The following is a 19,001-nucleotide window of genomic DNA, read 5'->3' on the forward strand; positions in this document are numbered from 1 at the left end:
AGTTTTTTAAACAATCAGCAATCTTGTCATATTCAAAACCATCTATATTTGTTACAACTGTCGTAAGCATGTTCTGTCTGACCTATGCTGGGGTCGAATCCAGTCTTTCTCCTCTATTTTACCACACAGTACCTTTCACATCAAAGAAATAAATAAATGCCAGGCAAATGACTGGATGCAAAATTTTAAACTTTTTGTTATCACTTAGTACAATAAAAGGGAGACAGAAGCCTAAATTTCTGGGTAAAGTGAGATATTCTGAAAAAACAATTAAAGAGGAAGTAAGTCTCCCTTTCTTTAATATTTGCTACTTGATAGAAGAGTCTATGAGTCTAAGAATTTTTTTACAAAACAGTGAAGTATGAGCTGGATAACATTTTCTATTACAGGATAGAGAGAGTAATCAAAAGCTTCTTTTGTTAGTGCTTAAAGTTAAAAGCCATGAGACTTTAGGTGTGTCTTGAATAAGAAACCATTATATCAAGTGTTTCACATTTTATTATTAACATATCAAGTTTTGAATGTTGGTTTCTTCAAAGTGTAATTCCTTCATGAAAGATTACCCCATAAGAAAGTACCTTAAAATACCTCTGAATACAAAAATTGAAACAAAATCATTATTCATAATCTCAAGGAAAGATCAATTTGGGTATATTATCAAAATATTTTGATATGAAGATAAAATAAATACATATTATAGATAATAAATATTTCAATACCCTTAATATAAATATATACATATATTTTTCAATATTCTTAAATTTTTTTCTCAAAAATAGCTTCCATAATTAAATACATACAATAAGTTAAATATATAATAGTATAACTATAATATAATAATAAAAGAAATTAAAATAATAAATAATGGATGATAAAATAGTAATAGCAGCATTCAAATCTAGCTAGTAAAAATAGATAAGATACATAGTTTTTTTTTCTGAACTTGCTTTAAAATGTGAGAATTCTGTGTTGTCCAAATTAACATAGAAGTCAGGATTCCTGACTTCCTGCCTCTTCTCTAAACTAGAAATGATCACATATGTTCCTTTAGTTCTCTGCTTCCTCGCTCATAGTTTATCTAATGAATATGTTATCCATTTGACTTTAAGTTTCACTCCGGAAGACCATGAATATCTTGTTAATGGTTGTGTGCCAATGCCTAGCACATAGCAGACACTCAATTGTTGAGTAAAGGTGAAGAAATGAAACTATTTAAATAAATGATGCATCAACTCATTCAGATTTCTTTCTTTCAGACAACAGTGCCCTAGAGTCCATAATTTCTCCCCTCAAACTTTCCAAACTTCTAGCCACTTTCCCAGAGCATTGCATCTCTCTTCTGCCTAGAAAACTAAAAGATTTTTTTCTCATCACTCAAGACTCAGTTTAGTGCAGTCTTTTCAGTGCAATCTTTTATGTACCACACTCCCTATATATAGCAATCTGTACAAACCTTTATTGGAGGGTTTACCACAGTGAACTGCAAGTAATTCATTAAACGTCTTACAGAGAAAATAAGAACAATAACAACAACTAGTATTTCTGAGTGTTAACTGTGGCCCAGCCACTGTTCCACCCGCTTTAAATACATCATTGACTCATCTAATCCTAGTGACAATTCCATAAGGTAGATTCTATTGTTATCTTATATATATTTATTTTAGCACCATCATCCCTGTGTCTTAACAGAATGTCCCAGATATTAGGTGCTTCATAAACATTGGCTGCTGAATTGTTTAGATAAGGGATGCCTCGCGGAAATGAACCACAATTCTTTTTTTTTTCAATTCTCATTTCTTTTATTTTTTAAAATATTATTCATATTTTTAATTTTTTAATTGAAGTGTAGTTAATTTATAATATTATATTAGCTTCTGGTGTACAGTATAGTGATTCAGTATTTTTACAGGTTATACTCCATTAAATGTTGTAAGCACTTTTTTTGTGTGTGGTACGCGGGCCTCTCACTGTTGTGGCCTCTCCCGTTGCGGAGCACAGGCTCCGGACGCGCAGGCTCAGCGGCCATGGCTCACGGGCCCAGCCGCTCCATGGCATGTGGGATCTTCCCCAACCGGGGCATGAACCCATGTCCCCTGCATTGGCAGGCGGACTCTCAACCACTGCGCCACCAGGGAAGCCCGTAAGCACAATTCTTAAATAACCAGCCGAAGTAGTGGTTTTAAATGGTTACACTGATGACTGATGAGTTTTTCATAACTAATCAAAAGTGGAAGAAGGAAGAAGAGAGCTGTAAATCACTGTGAATTGTCTGCTTTAAGCAGGTTTGGGAAGTGGGGTTAGTAATAAACATTTACTGAGCACCTACCATATGACTAGTGGGCTGCATATACTCAACCATCTATGAAGTAGATATTATTACACCCCTTTTAAAAAGACAAAGTTGAGACTCCAAGTGGTTAAGATTTGTCCTGAGGTACTTTACCTAATAAGAAAGAGGGCCAACATTTTAACCCATTTCTATATGACTCTTTCCACTGTATTACTTTCCATTTCTTTAATCCACAATGATTTCTGAGCTAAGGTATGCGGTCCATTTGTAGTCGAACTGCTGGCACTATAAGGAGCCCCATGGAAACAAGTGGCACCAGGCTTATTGTCCTAAAATAAGCCAGCCAAGGTCACGTGGAAGTCATTACAAATCATACTACCAAAAACAACTTTATAATAGAAAGTTCCATGTAACAAAATTATTTCCAAACAGTGAGAGGCCTCTTAGTCAATTCCAACTATACTTATTTCAATAAAATAAGAGGAGGTGGGAGGAAATTACTTTAAGTTTTTGTAATAAAATTTGACCAGTAAATTAATAAATCACTGTTGAACTAAAAGTCAAAGGTGACAGCACATAGATATTTTTTTAAATAATAGCATCAACCACAAGCACATGAAACAAAATTAGGATGTAGATTTATTTAATCAGCCATGCATCCCTGAGTCATAATCAATCAAATAAATCAAGCAATGTTGTAGGGTTCAGTTATTTTACTATAATAAAGGTTTTATTTCCCTTGTCCTTTTTACTAAAATGTCTTCCTTGCTCATCTGCTGTATGACCTGATTTCTACCTGCCTTTATTTTCCCAGGCAAGGCCTTGTTCTTTCACACTCCTTCTATGTCCTTTCTTTCTAAAGAGATTGATACAATCCCATTACTTGGCTCTTCAACCTATTCCAGATTGGGACCATTTAGACAAATGTGACTCTCCTGGGAAACACACCACAAAACCTCTCTCTTCTTTGCTCCTGGTTTATATGAATAGAGCCCAGGAATAGCTTTGTGTGAGTACGTTCATCGAGAAAGAATGGGTGACCTCTTTGCCTTAGGTGGCCCTCCCTCTGTGCACTGCCTCTATTCATTACCAGAAGAAGGAAGGCCAGTGAGGCCAGATTCCACGTGTGCCTGCAAGGAAGCAAATAGCCACCAGATTCTGTATTTACCTTCCATGTACACTAGGCATTTCTGCTACTAAAGAAAATGTACAAAGATAAGAGTAAATTATGCTGCCATAAAATAGTGGCCCATACTTATTGAGTGTATACACACACATACACACACACACACAGAGGCACACACACCACATTTCAAAATGCCTAACTGAGACTTTAAAGGAACTTGCAGAAAAATCATGCAGCTGATACCGGCAGGGCTGGGATTTGAAACAGGTGTGTCTGAAGCCAGAGCTCCCACTGTTAGCCACTGCCCTAAGTAGCCTCAACACACCATTTTCTGTAACAGCCATTAGATAGATCAGTTGGCATCAATAATATAACTTAAAATCAACAACAGTAACAGCACAACAGAATATACAAAAGATATGTACTTCAAGTGTTTTGAATACACAGTGGCTCACTATCATTTTCCCAAAATTGCAGTTGAATCAGGAGGTAAATGCCAAGTCCATCCTCTCACTGTCATGGCCTCTCCCGTTGTGGAGCACAGGCTCCAGACGCGCAGGCTCAGCGGCCATGGCTCACGGGCCCAGCTGCTCCGCGGCATGTGGGATCTTCCCGGACTGGGGCACGAACCCATGTCCCCTACATCGGCAGGCGGACTATCAACCACTGCGCCACCAGGGAAGCCCCACTGCATTACTTTAATTATATTGTATACATAACATATTGTGACATTATTTAGTCATGTGTTATATGTGATATGCATCTCACACATAACATATGTGATATGTTCTATGAGCACAGAAAAATAATTACAACAGTCTTCTAGTTACCAACTCAAAGTGAACCACTAGTCAGAACACAATTTTAGCTATTCCTATAAATAATGTTTTTAAGTGCTCTTGTGTTTTCTATCAAATTCTAAACGTTCTGTATTATCAAGAAAAAGAGGCTTACCCTGGAGCACAGACACAGCCACTTATGCAGGGTGATGATGGGGCACAAGTGAAGTTCATAGCCAGGTTTGCACATGTAGTTTCACAATTTATACCACCAGCTGGTAATTCAGGGTCAGGAAACCTACAGTCGAAATACTGTTTTCCCTCGGGGCAGATGAGAACTTCAGGGACAAAGCACAGATAAAATACCCTTAACTTTGTATTTGTTCTATACATTTAATCTTATTGACATGCATTTGTCATCAAAACACAATTCACCATAGAATACAGTGCATTTAACAGTAATAACTGATCTGACTCTGTGATGTTTGGTTCATGAGCTTACAAACATTCCCTAGACAGATCTCCTTTAATCACCTAAATTTCCAAAATCTATTTTGAGTTTGAAAACTTTAGCTGCCTTCCATAAAGTAGTAACTAAACAACTAGTATATAATTTTCTGAAATCAAGAACCAGGGTATTCTGATTAATCCAAACATACATTATCCATTTTTGAGGACTGACAGTACAGTATATTTAAACTTTACAAAGTTGTATGTTTACAACAAACACATGATACTTTTAGATCTTGCTTCACACCTCTGAGTCATTATTTACATTAGTCCTCACTATAATGTAGAAGTGCAGAAAACGGACATAATTACAGGCAGGCTGGGGCTCACATATTTGCTCCAGAAACTTCTGAGCTCAGAGGGATTAAATAACACCCCTTATCTGGGGCCAAAAGGAATCTTGGGGATTCCTCTGTGAGAAGTCTGGCCACCTGGGCATCCTTTTCTTCAATGCTGAGCCACCCTGACGCAAATGGGGCAAGGTAGGGAGGGCCTAGTAGCTATTGAATGTGTGTGTGGTCCATGAACATACACTGTAAAGAAGCCCTAGACAGCCTGAATCCTCATAAATTGAATCCAGGGCATATAATTTAAAGCTAATTTATAAAATATATTACATAACTGTGCAAATAAATAACAAAGCAATAGCGCACAATTAGTTTTAGCAGCCTACACTCTTCCTGCCCATTAAAATCAACAAAAGGTAGTTTTGTTTAGTATTTGCCTAGAATTTCTCCACAATGACCAAAAATTTGAGGCTTTTTGGGTGGTGAAAATAAATAATATAAAGGGTCTCCTAATATATAAGATCTTCAGGAATGATATGCAATCATAAGACGATATTCTTAAGAGAGATGGCAGTCGATGTCATTTTACATGCCATTTCTAATTGATGGCTGCTAGTACGAAAGCTTTGCTACTTATAATGTAGCCCAGGACCCGGTAGCATTAGCATCACTTCGGCCATCAACAGAAATGTTGCAGGCATCACCCCTGACCTACTGAATCAGAATCAGCATTTTAGCAAGATCCCCAGGTGACTGTGTGTACATTAGAATCTGCTGGTCGGGAGTAGGGTTTCCCAACTGCTATTGCACAAGTGAGTTCTAATAGGTATCTGGATACATATCCCTAAAGCTTTGAGGGCACCTGGGGTGGTGCTGGGATAGGCAGCATCAAGGCAGCATCCCTGGGTTGATCAGCTCTGCCCCTAAGAAGCCTTATATGTCCACCCCACACTGTCCTACAAATATTATAATTCCGAATGTGAAAAAAGTTAGGAAGCGCCAGAGTACCATGTTGAGAAACACTCTAAGGCTATTCCTCCATGCACATTGGCAAAGAGGGCTGTGACAGATTAATAACTTCTGCCCTAAGCGTAGGAGCAGTACTAGAGGCACGTTCTCTTTAAGGAAAAATCTATCTAGATCTTACCAGCAGAGGGTGTTGCTAATTCATCACATTTCACAGTCCCATTTGAACACTGGCTGGTAGAAATGAACAAATAGTTAATTCATGAAACCAAACCTCAAGTTTTTTCTGTATTTCAAAGACAATATAACATGCAAAAATGGACAAATACGATTTTTCCTTTTTACAAATAAGTTATTGATTTAGGTCCAATTTGAAGAGAGCTATTTCAGTTCAACACATTTTTATCAAACGCTCATATATGTGTGGGGCACTGTGACAGGCATGGGGAATTCAAAGACCAAAATTCGTAGTCTTTAGCCAAGTGCCTACTATATTTTAGTAGGAGAGAAAGACATACAAATAAATAATTTAGCCAGTGTGACATGCAACATAGAAACGTTTAAGACATAGAAGTAAAGCACCAAAAAATGTTTAAAAATCTGTTAGCAATTGACATCAGGGCAGTCAAAGAAGATAAAGTCGGGAAAATTTTGAAGAAGGGATGGAGGTTACGATATAGATTAAAGTAGGAAGGCTGTCACACTGAGTGGAGATGTAGTACAAAGCCATGTAGGGGTAGGACAGCTTTCCATGCGATAGAGTGCCATGTGGGAAGTGACAGAGGATGCAGATGGCAAAGAGTCAAAGGCCAGCTCCTATTAAGACACTAAGAATTTATCCATGAAGTGAGTCACTAAAGACCTTAAACACAGATGTGATATGGTTGGTTTGAATTCTAGAAAAGTCATTCTGGCAGCAGTGTGGAAGACAAGGTGAAGTCCAATCTTGCAACCTGAGTTCGAAAGTCAGGGCATAAGGCAAAAACCAAATTCAGGCAATGTGAATCTTGAAAATCCCTTAAGAAGATATCATGATAAGGAAAAACGCACCAGTTCTCAATAAGCCAGTGGATAAGCCACAAAACTAAAACCCCTCGGTAACTTACAGTATTCGAACACTCATCTCATCCTTAACTTTTATTTGAGAATCAAACTGATCAAAGGCCTTCCATTTCACTATTTGAAACTTCAATTCATAGCTCTTTTCTGCAGTTTTGAGCACAAGACTTAGGCATTCCATGTTGAAATGTTGAAATGTAATATATACATGTGGTTTAATATATATATATATATATATATATATATATTATGGTTTAATATATATAAATGTAATATATATGGTTTAAAAGTTTATATATTAAGGTTATCTGTATTTTTCAAATTATAGGTGTAATATTTCAATTTATGCTTTTGGCTAAGAAGTTATATGATTACATGTTATTTGTCAAGAACAATCACCATCACTGAAATCTACCATAAGCCTGAGGGCGTTGGGATGAGCTCCCCAGGTTGGTAAATGCTGCCTCTGTAATGACACCGACAGTGAAATCTGCAAGGAAAAGAAAGGGTTAAATTAACAAAATAGGATACAAATTTTTAAAAAAACACTGAAATTCAAGCAGACCATATGCTCTGTACTGATAATTTTAATGCACAGTCTAACAATGACATTACTCCATGAGATTCCATACAATTCTGTTATACAAATGTGAAGCCTTGTGCAGCTTTAGATTTTGTTTTCTAAATTCAAGCTCTGTATTGTTTTAGTGACAGAACAGACTGTGTTATTTTTGTCACCAAATAAAAAGTCCCTGAAGGCACTTCAGAGAAACACAACTGGTATATCATTTAGCCTTATGTAGACAACAAAAGTCTTTATGTCATATGAGATTTGAGAAATTTCTGAGCGCTGAGAGACATTAAAATCCTGCTACTAAAATCTGCCACATGACCGTGAAACATAAACCTTGCTATCATTATTGATATGGCAAAAGCAAGTGGAGATAAACGTCAGGATTAACCATCAGATTCCTTAGCTCTTTCTATAGAGATTTTGTGAATACATATAAATAAATAAAGGTAAAGACATTAAGAAATATTAAAGAAACAACTCACAAGCAGATCTTTGCATATATGCACACTTATTTCATGGAAAAAGTGACTGTTTAATAGTGGAAAAAATTTATGGTGCTGAGTCAATTAGATAAAAAACAGAAAGAAAGGAAAGAGGCATGATAGCCCAGTTATCCTGTAAGGGAGAAAAGAGATAAAAACTGGACGCTGTCAACCCACTCCTGTGACGTACATGGGCACACAAAAGCTCAGTGTGTCTTCATAGTATTTGCCTTCGGGACAGTTGCAGCCTTCAGCACAGTCATCATGACACTGTTCTGGGGAAGAGAGAGAGATGCAGGCGCGGCGACAGAAGGAGGAGCAGTGATGGTACATCATGCCTTTCTGGCACACCACCCCTGAGGACGAAGAAGCATCAGTTGAGAAAGATTTCCACAGGGCCAAGAAGCATTTTATGCTGGGTTATAAGTCTATGATAGACATAAATCGTGAAAAAAGAAGATATCTTATATCAATAAACCTAGAACATTACAGAATCCTATATCCTAAATAAATAAATAAAATAATTCTTTGCCTCAGTGTAACAGAAGAACAAAATTTCTATGTGACATATATTTAAGTGTGACATTCCATAACACTCTTTAACAGCCTGTGCTATAATTTTTTAAAAATATTTTTAAGGTATTTTATCCATGTAAATAAACTTCCTTTCCTCACATTTTAAATTTATTTACTGCTATACTGACACCACCTTCTTTTCTGACATTATTTAATCCTAAGTAAACTTTTAGTCCTCTGCAAATAGCACAAAACTTGACTTTATCAATCTGTACTCACAGCTCCTGCTTTTTGCCTTTTTAATCATGTTTGCACTTTTTGCTAAACCCTCCAATTTCTTTTTAGAACAAACTGATTACAGTAGGCAAACTAAAATAATCTAAAAACACACTTATACAAAGAAAAATGCTGGATAAAACACAACTGAAATGATGTTAAATGTATAATTGATCTTGTGAGAAAAAAATGGGGGTGGAGGGTAACTTCTCCATACTCCAGAAGTAAAGAGAGAAATAAAATTCAGAACTTTAAGTAGAGGAAGGGAGGGTGGGTCCCAGTAATCTTGGACCTGATATTTAACTCTTAAGGAAATGGAAAATGAAAGTTGGTCCTTTTCAGGGCAAGGAATTGGGAGACCCTTAACTTGGACCTCCAAAAAAATCTCCATCGTCAGTTGAAAAGATGGACTACAGCAGAGGTCAGCAATCTTTTTTTGTAAAGAGCTAAATGGTAAACAGTTTCAACTTTTCTGGCCAGTCTCTGTCACAACTACTCAACTCTACCCTTGTAGCTCAAAAGCACTCATAGACAATATGCAAACATATGGGCAGTAAACTTTATTTCCAAAAACACGGGAAGCCCAAGGGTGTAATTTGCCAACTTCTGGACTAGAAGAAATCTGCTCATAGTACAGGGAGATGCCAGGAAAGCTTCTCTAACTCTGTGGGGTCTCTGATGAAATAAAGTATCCTCTGAGAAATCAAATTCCTGCACAGGTTTGGTATATGAATTTACATTACTTTTATATTTACATTATTTTTGTCTTAGAAAGCCCAAGCTGAGAAATTAACATCAAAACTGGCCAGTGTTACTCCTGGAATAATAGGAAAACGTTTTTTGAAACCACTGAGGGATGAAGAGATGGAGAGAATGATGCTCCTGAAACCCAGGTCACAGAAGATTCTAATGGGGGTAAGGGGAATGGGCAGTCTTGATAAAGAAAGATTAAATCATAAAAGAAATTATAGAACAGTAAGGAAAGGAAACAATCTACTATGCATGATAACAACAGACATCATAACCAGGAAGATTCGAGCCCTAAGAACTTGAGATAATAATTGCCTGTTGCATAATTTACCTATTTACCTACAAATATGTGTCACTATACCACATAATGCTTTCCCGTACTTTCCAGTATTTAGAACATTTCTATAAGAATTTTTTCAAATGTTTCAAATTATTTCTGTTGCATATTTCAAACCATACAACTACACTCTAATTTTGCTTATGGTAAAAATAGTCAAAAGCCATTGGTCTTATCCAACAGAGCTCCAGTTTTAAGAAATAAAGTATTTCATTTTTTTCATGTTTACACATTATAATAAGTCAAATAACTTACGCAAATATTGCCTTTTTATTTAAAAAATAGCGGTAATTACAAATACAAAAATCTCTAAAGTGTTATTTGATCATCTTTATCAGTGACAATGCCATCATACTCACCACAGAATGAAATCTGAACTCTGAAATCGATGGGAACACCACGCTGGCCACAGAGGTAGGCATAGTGGGCAAGAGCATTGCATAGGCAGGCGCTTCCGCACTTGCATGCATCATGGCGGCATAGCTGATAGTACAGCCCAGGGCTAATATGGATGTGGCAAGGAGCAAAGAGCTCTTGGTGGATAACATCACAGTGTGCTGCATATCCAACTAACAGACAAAGAACCCCATTAGCACTTCATTTACTAGTCTAGCTAGTATCAAATACCCCTAAAGTATCAAATTCCAGCACTATCCAAGCATCTTGCTTTCCTAGAAATACACTGTACTGCATATTATTTTCAGTAAGAGCCAATATTTTCAGCTTATACTTTTTTTGGTTTTTTACTTTCGGTAATATTGGTAACAGTACTTATCCATATTTAATATTCTTCTAACAAAAAAAAAAGAAAAGTATTGTGTTTTACCTGAATAACTTGAGCAACAGAAGGGTTAACTGACAGAAGTGGCCTCAATTACCCCATCACCTGAGGACCATCTTAGGAAATCACCCCAATTCTGCTATAAAGAACTGATGAGTATTAGAAGGTTTATCTCCCAACATCCACACACAATAAAAGCAGTGCCAATTGTGGATGTTATGGCAATTCACTGGGATACACAATTATCCAGGAAGGACTAGGAATCATCTCACTCCAATGGAGTCTCTGAGGTAAATGGTAATGAGGTAGATGCCACATAGTCATTAAACGCAATATCTGCACAAGGTGTAGTGCACAATGTCTGGTAAATATTAGGAGATCAATAATGTTTGATAAATGAATCTATGACGAATACGTGAATAAATGAATAATGAATAGAAACTGGTAATGGAACATATGCTAAAGGCTATGAGCTATCACTACCAAGCCATTTGAGGGGACGTGTATAGTAAGTTCTTGAAATGTGTTGACTTTTCCTTGAGAATGACTGCTCAGATATAATTCTTTATGGGAGTAACCAAGTTTGACAAAACAATCTGGATTTCATCTTTCTGAAAAAGCCTCGTCCTGTGATTTCTTGGTGCAATGGACCTTGATTGCATTGATTTCTTCACAGATAAAATTAATCAATCTTTGAGTTGTCATTGTCTTTGAGAGACAAGATGAGCTGCTAGAGATCAGAATTTTTTCACTACTGAGGAATTATACTGAACTTTTTTTGTGGAGCTTTTTAAATATATTTATTATTGGAAACACATGGTAATTATCTAAGTAATTACCTGAGTATTATATATTTTTGCATTGTTATGCACATAACATATGAAAACAAATGACAGACTATAACAGCATACTATTAGCATATATACTCCTAATTCCCAGGATCTCCAAGCAAGAGCTTTTATTGCGTGTCCTAAAGATTTGTAGATCAAAAAACATTCCTACTGACATTAAGTGAAAGGGTGACTCAGAAAATCCTTATTTAAAAATATCCTTCAGAATCCATATCAGAGTTGACTTTCATCTATTTATTTTCCTTTCTTTGGGGATCTTTTTGAATTTACCTATTTGAAATTAAAAAATAATAGTTCATGGCAAAGGTGAAGAAAAATAATATCTAAAATATATATGTCATAGAAGACATAAGATATGGGGACAAAAATGATTTAAAAATATATATTAAAAAATGGTAGGGAATAAAGGAGGTCATTAAAGAAACAACCAGAGACAATTAGAGTCCAATTGATAAATTAGAAGTTGGCCTAGATTAAAAAAAAAAATCACTAAAAGCAAGATCATCTTGTTTTCTTTCCAGGACATGAAAACTGTAAGTTAATAATAAGGACCATAGAACAATAAACAGAATCCTTCCAAACAACCACTACAAAATCCAGAAACTCTACTAACTTCTCATGGGTACTCAATCAATATTAATTATGAATTTTTAAAACTACATAAAAACAGTAAACTAACCAAAATAGTTAAAGGAACAAATTTAAATTATAAAAATATCTATTTAAACATGCACATTAATTTTCTTTCACAAAGTGATTTTGCAAAAAAAAAAATATACGCCTTCTTTTATTGTACAGTAAATTAGCCTTTCACATGGTCTGCTGTGGCTTTAGTAAAAAAAAAAAAATGCAGCCAAAAATTCTTCGCATGTGAGTTGCACTGTCATTGTAAATTGGAACTCTATGACCATCTCAAATTGTTACACACCTGATGGCACAAAGCTTCTCTGGATCACTGGCTTCCTGCTTATGAAGCCATAATATGTTCTGTGAGTAGGAACTCGTAGTGTGACATCAATAAACAGGAGAATTCACACGCACTGTCACACTATGGAACCGAAGTTGAATATCCCAAGACTATACGAGCATTATTAGAATACTTCCAGAGACTTTTCTTTAGCATTTAAATAATCTGAAATACCCAAAATGCTAGCTCACATTTGGGAACAGTTGAGGGATTTCTGAACACCTAAAATAAGTAAATTTATGAATGCAGAGTAGTAAATAAAAGAGTCATTTTCTGGAGTTCTTTTTTAAAGTAACCTAGATTACATAAAGAGGCATGTGTATTAAATAAAAATACATAAAGAATGGCATCAATTTTATCATAATGAAGAAAATCAGAACTTAAAATCACTATCTAATTTTACAAAATTGCAGTAATAAAGAGAACTTTTTCCTAGGTTTACATGCAGAAAGACTTACTGTTTTGTTGATTAATGTTGCAGGGGTCCACCATAGGAACATGAACAGGTGCAAAACAAGTGGAGGAAACTCTCCATGCATTTGCATGAAGTTGTGGGGTACCTTCTATCATGCCTGATGGAGAACTAGAAAGCAAATATAATATTCTCTTAGCCTCTCCCATTCATTTCCTTCCTTCAGAGTCTTCAAATATTGAAAAAAGAGAATACTACTTTTTTAATTTACAAAGAAATCTTAGAGCTTGAAATGTTTTATTACATTTTAAAATATACATGGTGTTAGCTTCCTATTATTAAGACTTTACAATGTGTCAAATTGTGGACATACATGGTTTTATTTAATAATCATTTCAGCCTTGTGAAGGAAACACCATTATCCCCATTTTAGAGAGAAGGCAAAGCAGAAGCTTAGAGAAATATTAATGTCCACTCAGCTGCTAAGTGTCAGAGGTGAGATTCAAACGTAGTTCACACCACTTTGATGAAATAACACTCACACAACCAAAGCATGAATGCGTGTGGTTTAGGGAGGTGGAGGTAGGGAGCTCATGTGATTCTTTTCAGGGTAAAGACAAATGTCCTAAAGAAGAAATAGTCTACACCGCTGGTTCAGTATTTCAATTTTCATTATGAGGCCTGACATACTGAGGTTCCACTGTGAGGTTGGGCAAACAAATCAAGTGAAAATTAAGGAGAAATGGTATAAGAGGCACTCTTGCGGTATGCGGGCCTCTCACCGTTGTGGCCTCTCCCGCTGCGGAGCACAGGCTCCGGACGCGCAGGCTCCGTGGCATGTGGGATCTTCCGGGACCAGGGCTCAAACCCGTGTACCCTGCATCGGCAGGCGGACTCTCAACCACTGCGCCACCAGGGAAGCCCTAAGAGGCACTCTTCACCCAAGTTTTCTCACTTCTTCAGTTCCCTCAGCAAACCAAAATGGAAGAGAAATATCTACCCTTCAGGCTTATAAACCACAACAATGTTTAAGAGCCAGACACTAAAATGTCCCCTCCAGAAGTCATCAAGATTTAGTTAGTCATCAGCCAATAGTGAGCAACAACCCCTCTTGGAGCTGTGCCAGACACTGTCAGAACTACTTAGAGAATCGGGTTGGACTAGGTTTCCTGTAGGAAGCTTTGACCAAGCAAAACTTCACTAGTGCAAACCATAACTTCATGAATTGCTACAACACGGCCAAATAATAGAGTAGCATTTATCTTCACTCTCTTAGTGTCCAAATAAACATAACTACTTTGCCTACCATTTATCTCAATCACCAGTATGAAGCTATATGGAGCTTCTCACCACAAAGACAGGAGTAAAAGAGGGAGCCACACAAGCTACTCTACCATGCTCATCCCTTGTAGCCACCCTTTCCTTCTTTTTCCTATTCCTCAAAATGAAACTATTCTAGAAATGTACAGAATTAGAACAAACCCAATCCGAAATCTAATTTTGCTCCAATGAGAACACGAAGACGCACAGAAATTGCATGACTTGCACTAGCTCTTTTCATTCTTTCCCTCTCCATCCCTACAAAGCACAATAAAATAGGTCAAGGTGATAGATGTACTCAGGATTCCCAGGAGGAACTGACTCAGAGCTTGGCTCTCTTATTTCATTTAATTCACTTAAAACAATAAACACCAAAAAAAGGAGCTGAAATGTAGACCCATTTATTTATTGCATTCACTTTATAAAATAGCCTTTCAGTTCACCACAGTTAACTTACTAAAACAAGGCATACAAAATAAATTTTCAAGTAATTAATATTTTCCATTCATTATGTTTGCAGATTCACATTAACTTTGTGATGCAAGGAATTTTAACTGCTTATGCTGGAAAGCTAAACAATGTTTGAAAATTATCTCTGACTCTGAAATATTATCCTGCACTGTTATCAGGCCTGAATGTTTATACATGGAGGAGACTGGTGCCTTAGAAAGAGGCAGACAGATCTGCCATCTGTTAAACATTGACTACTAACCCATTCTGAAAAACAGGAAGAGAAAAGGCTTAATGTCTCCTCTGCACATCTTAACCAAGTCACTTAATATAGTTTCTGTTTCACAAATGGATAAGAAATCAATATTCTGATCTACCAATAAATGAAACAAACAAACAATGTATGTATGACTGATTCACTTTGTTATAAAGCAGATAATAATAAAAAAAAAATGCTTTGCTGAAATCCTTTGGAGATTTCAGGGTTTTTTGGAACACAGGCCACCCCTCCCCTTGCTCAATCCTGCAATAAACCTTTCTCTGCTCCAGACTCCAACCTTTAGGTTTGTTTGGCCTCACTGTGCTTCAGACACACGAACCTGCATTCGGTAACAATCTGACCAGCCTTACAAGCGTCCCCTGATAATGTGTCAGATATTCAAGTTTTAGGGCCCTGTCCCAGCTCTATGGAATCAGCAACTCTGGTGGGGCTCAGTGATCTCTGTTATAACAAGCCCTCCAGATGATTTTTATTCACCTTAAAGTTTGAAAATATCTGCATTGTCAGCTGGCCAAAGCGTCCACCAGCAGGTGAAGGGGAGTGGCGCCTGGAAAAGATAGGGAGTAGCCAAGGCAAGTACAGCGGCATTTGCTGTGGTAGTAATGGAGGAAAAAAACCCCCAAAAACAAAAAAAACCCGAAAATGACCTAAAAGCAAATTAATTACACAGGATAAAGGTAAAAGAAACTCTCTTTTAAAATTAAAAAATTTAAATGCCTTTTCTCCTTGCTGATCCAAATTCTCTTCTTGGTGCCACATCAAAAGTCCTACTACCTCCAGGGCTTCCCTGGAGGCTCAGTGGTTGAGAGTCTGCCTGCCGATGCAGGGGACACGGGTTCATGCCCCGGTCGGGGAAGATCCCACATGCTGTGGAGCGGCTGGGCCCGTGAGCCATGGCCGCTGAGCCTGCGCATCCGGAGCCTGTGCTCTGCAAAGGGAGAGGCCACAGCAGTGAGAGGCCCGTGTACCACAGAAAAAAAAAAAAAAAAAAAAAAAGTCCTACCTCCATTCAGCTCAACTGTCTAGTGCATATAAGGTATTATGCCAGTTCTTAAGAATATAAGGATTAAGGACACAGTCTTTATTCTCAAAGCCTTTGCAGTTTTAAGTGGAAACCAGACAGATAAATGACAAATTTTCATAGATAACAGTCAAAATTAACTTTGATGGGATACAAACTCACTTTTTGAAGCAAATAATGACCGAGTTGGTTTGAAAAATAAATAGGAGTTAATGGGGAAGATTAGGGAGGGCACAGAACCCAAAGCAGGAAGAATATGCAGAAGTGGGTTTTTTTTGTTTGTTTTGGTTTTTTTGTTTGTTTTTTTTTGCGGTACACGGGCCTCTCACTTTTGTGGCCTCTCCCGTTGCGGAGCACAGGCTCCGGACGCGCAGGCTCAGCGGCCATGGCTCACGGGCCCAGCCACTCCGCGGCATGTGGGATCTTCCCGGACTGGGGCACGAACCCGTGTCCCCTGCATCGGCAGGCGGACTCTCAACCACTGTGCCACCAGGGAAGCCCCAGAAGTGTGTTTTTAATGGCATTTGGAGAATGGCTTCTCCAGGAAACGCTGCCCGCCTACCCAGCCCACACTGACCTACTCAAAATTTTGCTTTGCTTCTAGCCACAACCACACAAGTTAACACTCAACTTTTTGAATTCACCTCAATATTTTTATACATGTTGTGATTAATACCTCGCCTAGAACAAATTATTTCTGAAAGACGGTTGTCCCCTCCCAATCCACAATATAAGCTCCTTGAGGATGGGAACCATGTCTTACTGCCTTTATTGTCCCACAGTGCTTAGCACAATAACAGGTGCTCAAAGCATTTACACTAAGTTATACACCATGTCTTATCACATGTAGGTGAAAGTGCTTTGTTAATACAAGGGGTATAAATGTATTTTATTGCTTTTTCTCCTAATGAAACACCAACTATCATAAAATCCAATTGACTTAGATGCCATAATGTTGCTTTAGAGATATCATTCATACCAAATGATATCAATATTATTACAGTATAATTTACTATCATTCACACCAAATGATTCTAAGACTTTTTAAAGGCAGCAGAATTTTTTTTACATAAAATACCGTTAAGCTTGATAGGATAGGTGGCAGAGAGAATAACAGGAAGTTATTCTGTGGGTAGCCTTCAGACTGAGTCTCACTACCTAAATCCAAAGTCCAGCTCCACTGTATCTGAGCTATGTGACTGAGCTATTTATTTGTCACTTTGGTGCCTCAGTTAGCTTATCTATAAAATAGAGATACTAATCAGGGGATTGCTACAAAATTTAAATACAATAATCCATGTAAAGCTCTTGGAACAGTGAGTACTAAGCTATTATTCGTTAAGTAAACATTTTTAATGTAAGAATTTGTATCCTCTAAATTACTAGTCATTAAGTTACGTTAGCTATACAGAGATCATACTTACAGAAAATCATCCCTTATGTTCCCATTAAATGTGCCACACAGACCCAACGTTCTTCTTTTCCACGCACTAGTGAGCTGAATATAAACTCTTTCCCCATCTATAGCAAACAGAATCTTTAAACCAAACGTGGTTTTTAGAAGAATAAATAAGGATGACAGAGTCTGAATTTCAACAATTCCTGCAGGAAAAGAACATACATAAATCAGCTTTGAGACTCACAGGCAGTGTTCTGAAATGTTAATGTACAACATCGGGAGTCTTCTTCCAAAAGACTTCTTCCCAGTCCCTGCTCCTGTGCTCCGGGGCCAATTTTCACCACCTTGTGCCTGTTTTCTTTTCTTCCATTTCCCTTCTGGGTCTTCAGCAGATATTTTTAATAGATTGTCAGGTGCACATGTAATTTCAGTTGGCAAGCATCTCATGGTGGGGGTGGACAGTCCTTAGACATTTGAAATCTGATCTCTTTTCCTTAACGTGTGTGTGTGTGTATGTGTATGTGTGTGTGTGTGTGTTTTCCCACGAATTGGTCATGATTCAATAAGGAAGGGGCACTTTTTCAAAAATTCCCCATTCCTTTGAAACTGTCAGCAAAAAGGGGAGCACAGCACTAGAGAAGCACCATTTTATGAGACGTCTCTAGAGAAGAGAAACTTGTGCTCAAGACTGAATTTGACTTTTGCAACCAGAAGAGTGGCTCCTGCATCCCTGTCACAATTTCTGCCATCAGTCTGGTCACCAAACCAAGAAATCTGAGAAGCATTCTTTGATCACTTCATTCCCCTTGTTCTCCTTCCCCAACCAACCCCAATCCAATCCATCACCGAATTGACAGCACTTTTTTCCTAAATAAAATTTCAATCTGTTTTCCTCTCTCCATCTCTACTGTCACTGTCTTGGATCAGTTTCTCCTCATTCCTTGTATGCCCTCCTCTAATAATATCCTAACTATTATCTGTGTCTCGTGTCTAACTTTTCTCAAAGCCATTTCCATAGTGTTGTTATAGTAGTCTACCAAGAAAAAAAAGACAAAGTTAGTCTCCTCATTAAAACTCATTGCTTATTTGGTTGAAACATATGAGATTGTCATCTTTGTACATAAAAATGGTCAAATAGGGCTTCCCTGGTGGCGCAGTGGTTGAGAGTCCGCCTGCCGATGCAGGGGACACGGGTTCGTGCCCCAGTCCGGGAAGATCCCACATGCCACGGAGCGGCTGGGCCCGTGAGCCATGGCCACTGAGCCTGTGCGTCCGGAGCCTGTGCTCCGCAACGGGAGAGGCCACAACAGTGAGAGGCCCGCATACAGAAAAAAAAAAAAAAAAAAAAAAAAAAAAAAAAGGTCAAATAATAACAATTGCATATTCAATTTCATATCAAGTTCAGTCAACATCCTGGCACGACACTGACTGTGACCATGTAATTTATAACACAATTCAAGACATTTCTGAAAGCAAAACAGACTGTTATTAGTAACTATACTGGAACACAGGCATGAACAGGGCCTCCCAGGAAAACCACAAAGTATGATGCCCTGTCTATAAGGCAT

General features: G+C 37.6%; 1 protein-coding gene across 1 annotated transcript in view; it reads right to left on the reverse strand.

Annotated features, from left to right (window-relative positions):
* OTOGL (otogelin like) overlaps window positions 1-19,001 on the reverse strand; it is a 153,278-nt gene that overhangs the window by 90,856 nt on the left and 43,421 nt on the right. The window contains exons 17-23 of the mRNA XM_060114241.1: window positions 17,459-17,636; window positions 13,010-13,134; window positions 10,312-10,521; window positions 8,264-8,429; window positions 7,433-7,507; window positions 6,140-6,192; window positions 4,371-4,533 (exon numbers count right to left, since the gene is read on the reverse strand). Coding sequence (XP_059970224.1) covers window positions 4,371-4,533; window positions 6,140-6,192; window positions 7,433-7,507; window positions 8,264-8,429; window positions 10,312-10,521; window positions 13,010-13,134; window positions 17,459-17,636 — 970 coding nt within the window. The remainder of the gene's footprint in view (window positions 1-4,370; window positions 4,534-6,139; window positions 6,193-7,432; window positions 7,508-8,263; window positions 8,430-10,311; window positions 10,522-13,009; window positions 13,135-17,458; window positions 17,637-19,001) is intronic.

The sequence above is a fragment of the Mesoplodon densirostris genome, chromosome 11, assembly GCF_025265405.1.
Source record: "Mesoplodon densirostris isolate mMesDen1 chromosome 11, mMesDen1 primary haplotype, whole genome shotgun sequence".
Lineage (NCBI taxonomy): Eukaryota > Metazoa > Chordata > Mammalia > Artiodactyla > Ziphiidae > Mesoplodon > Mesoplodon densirostris.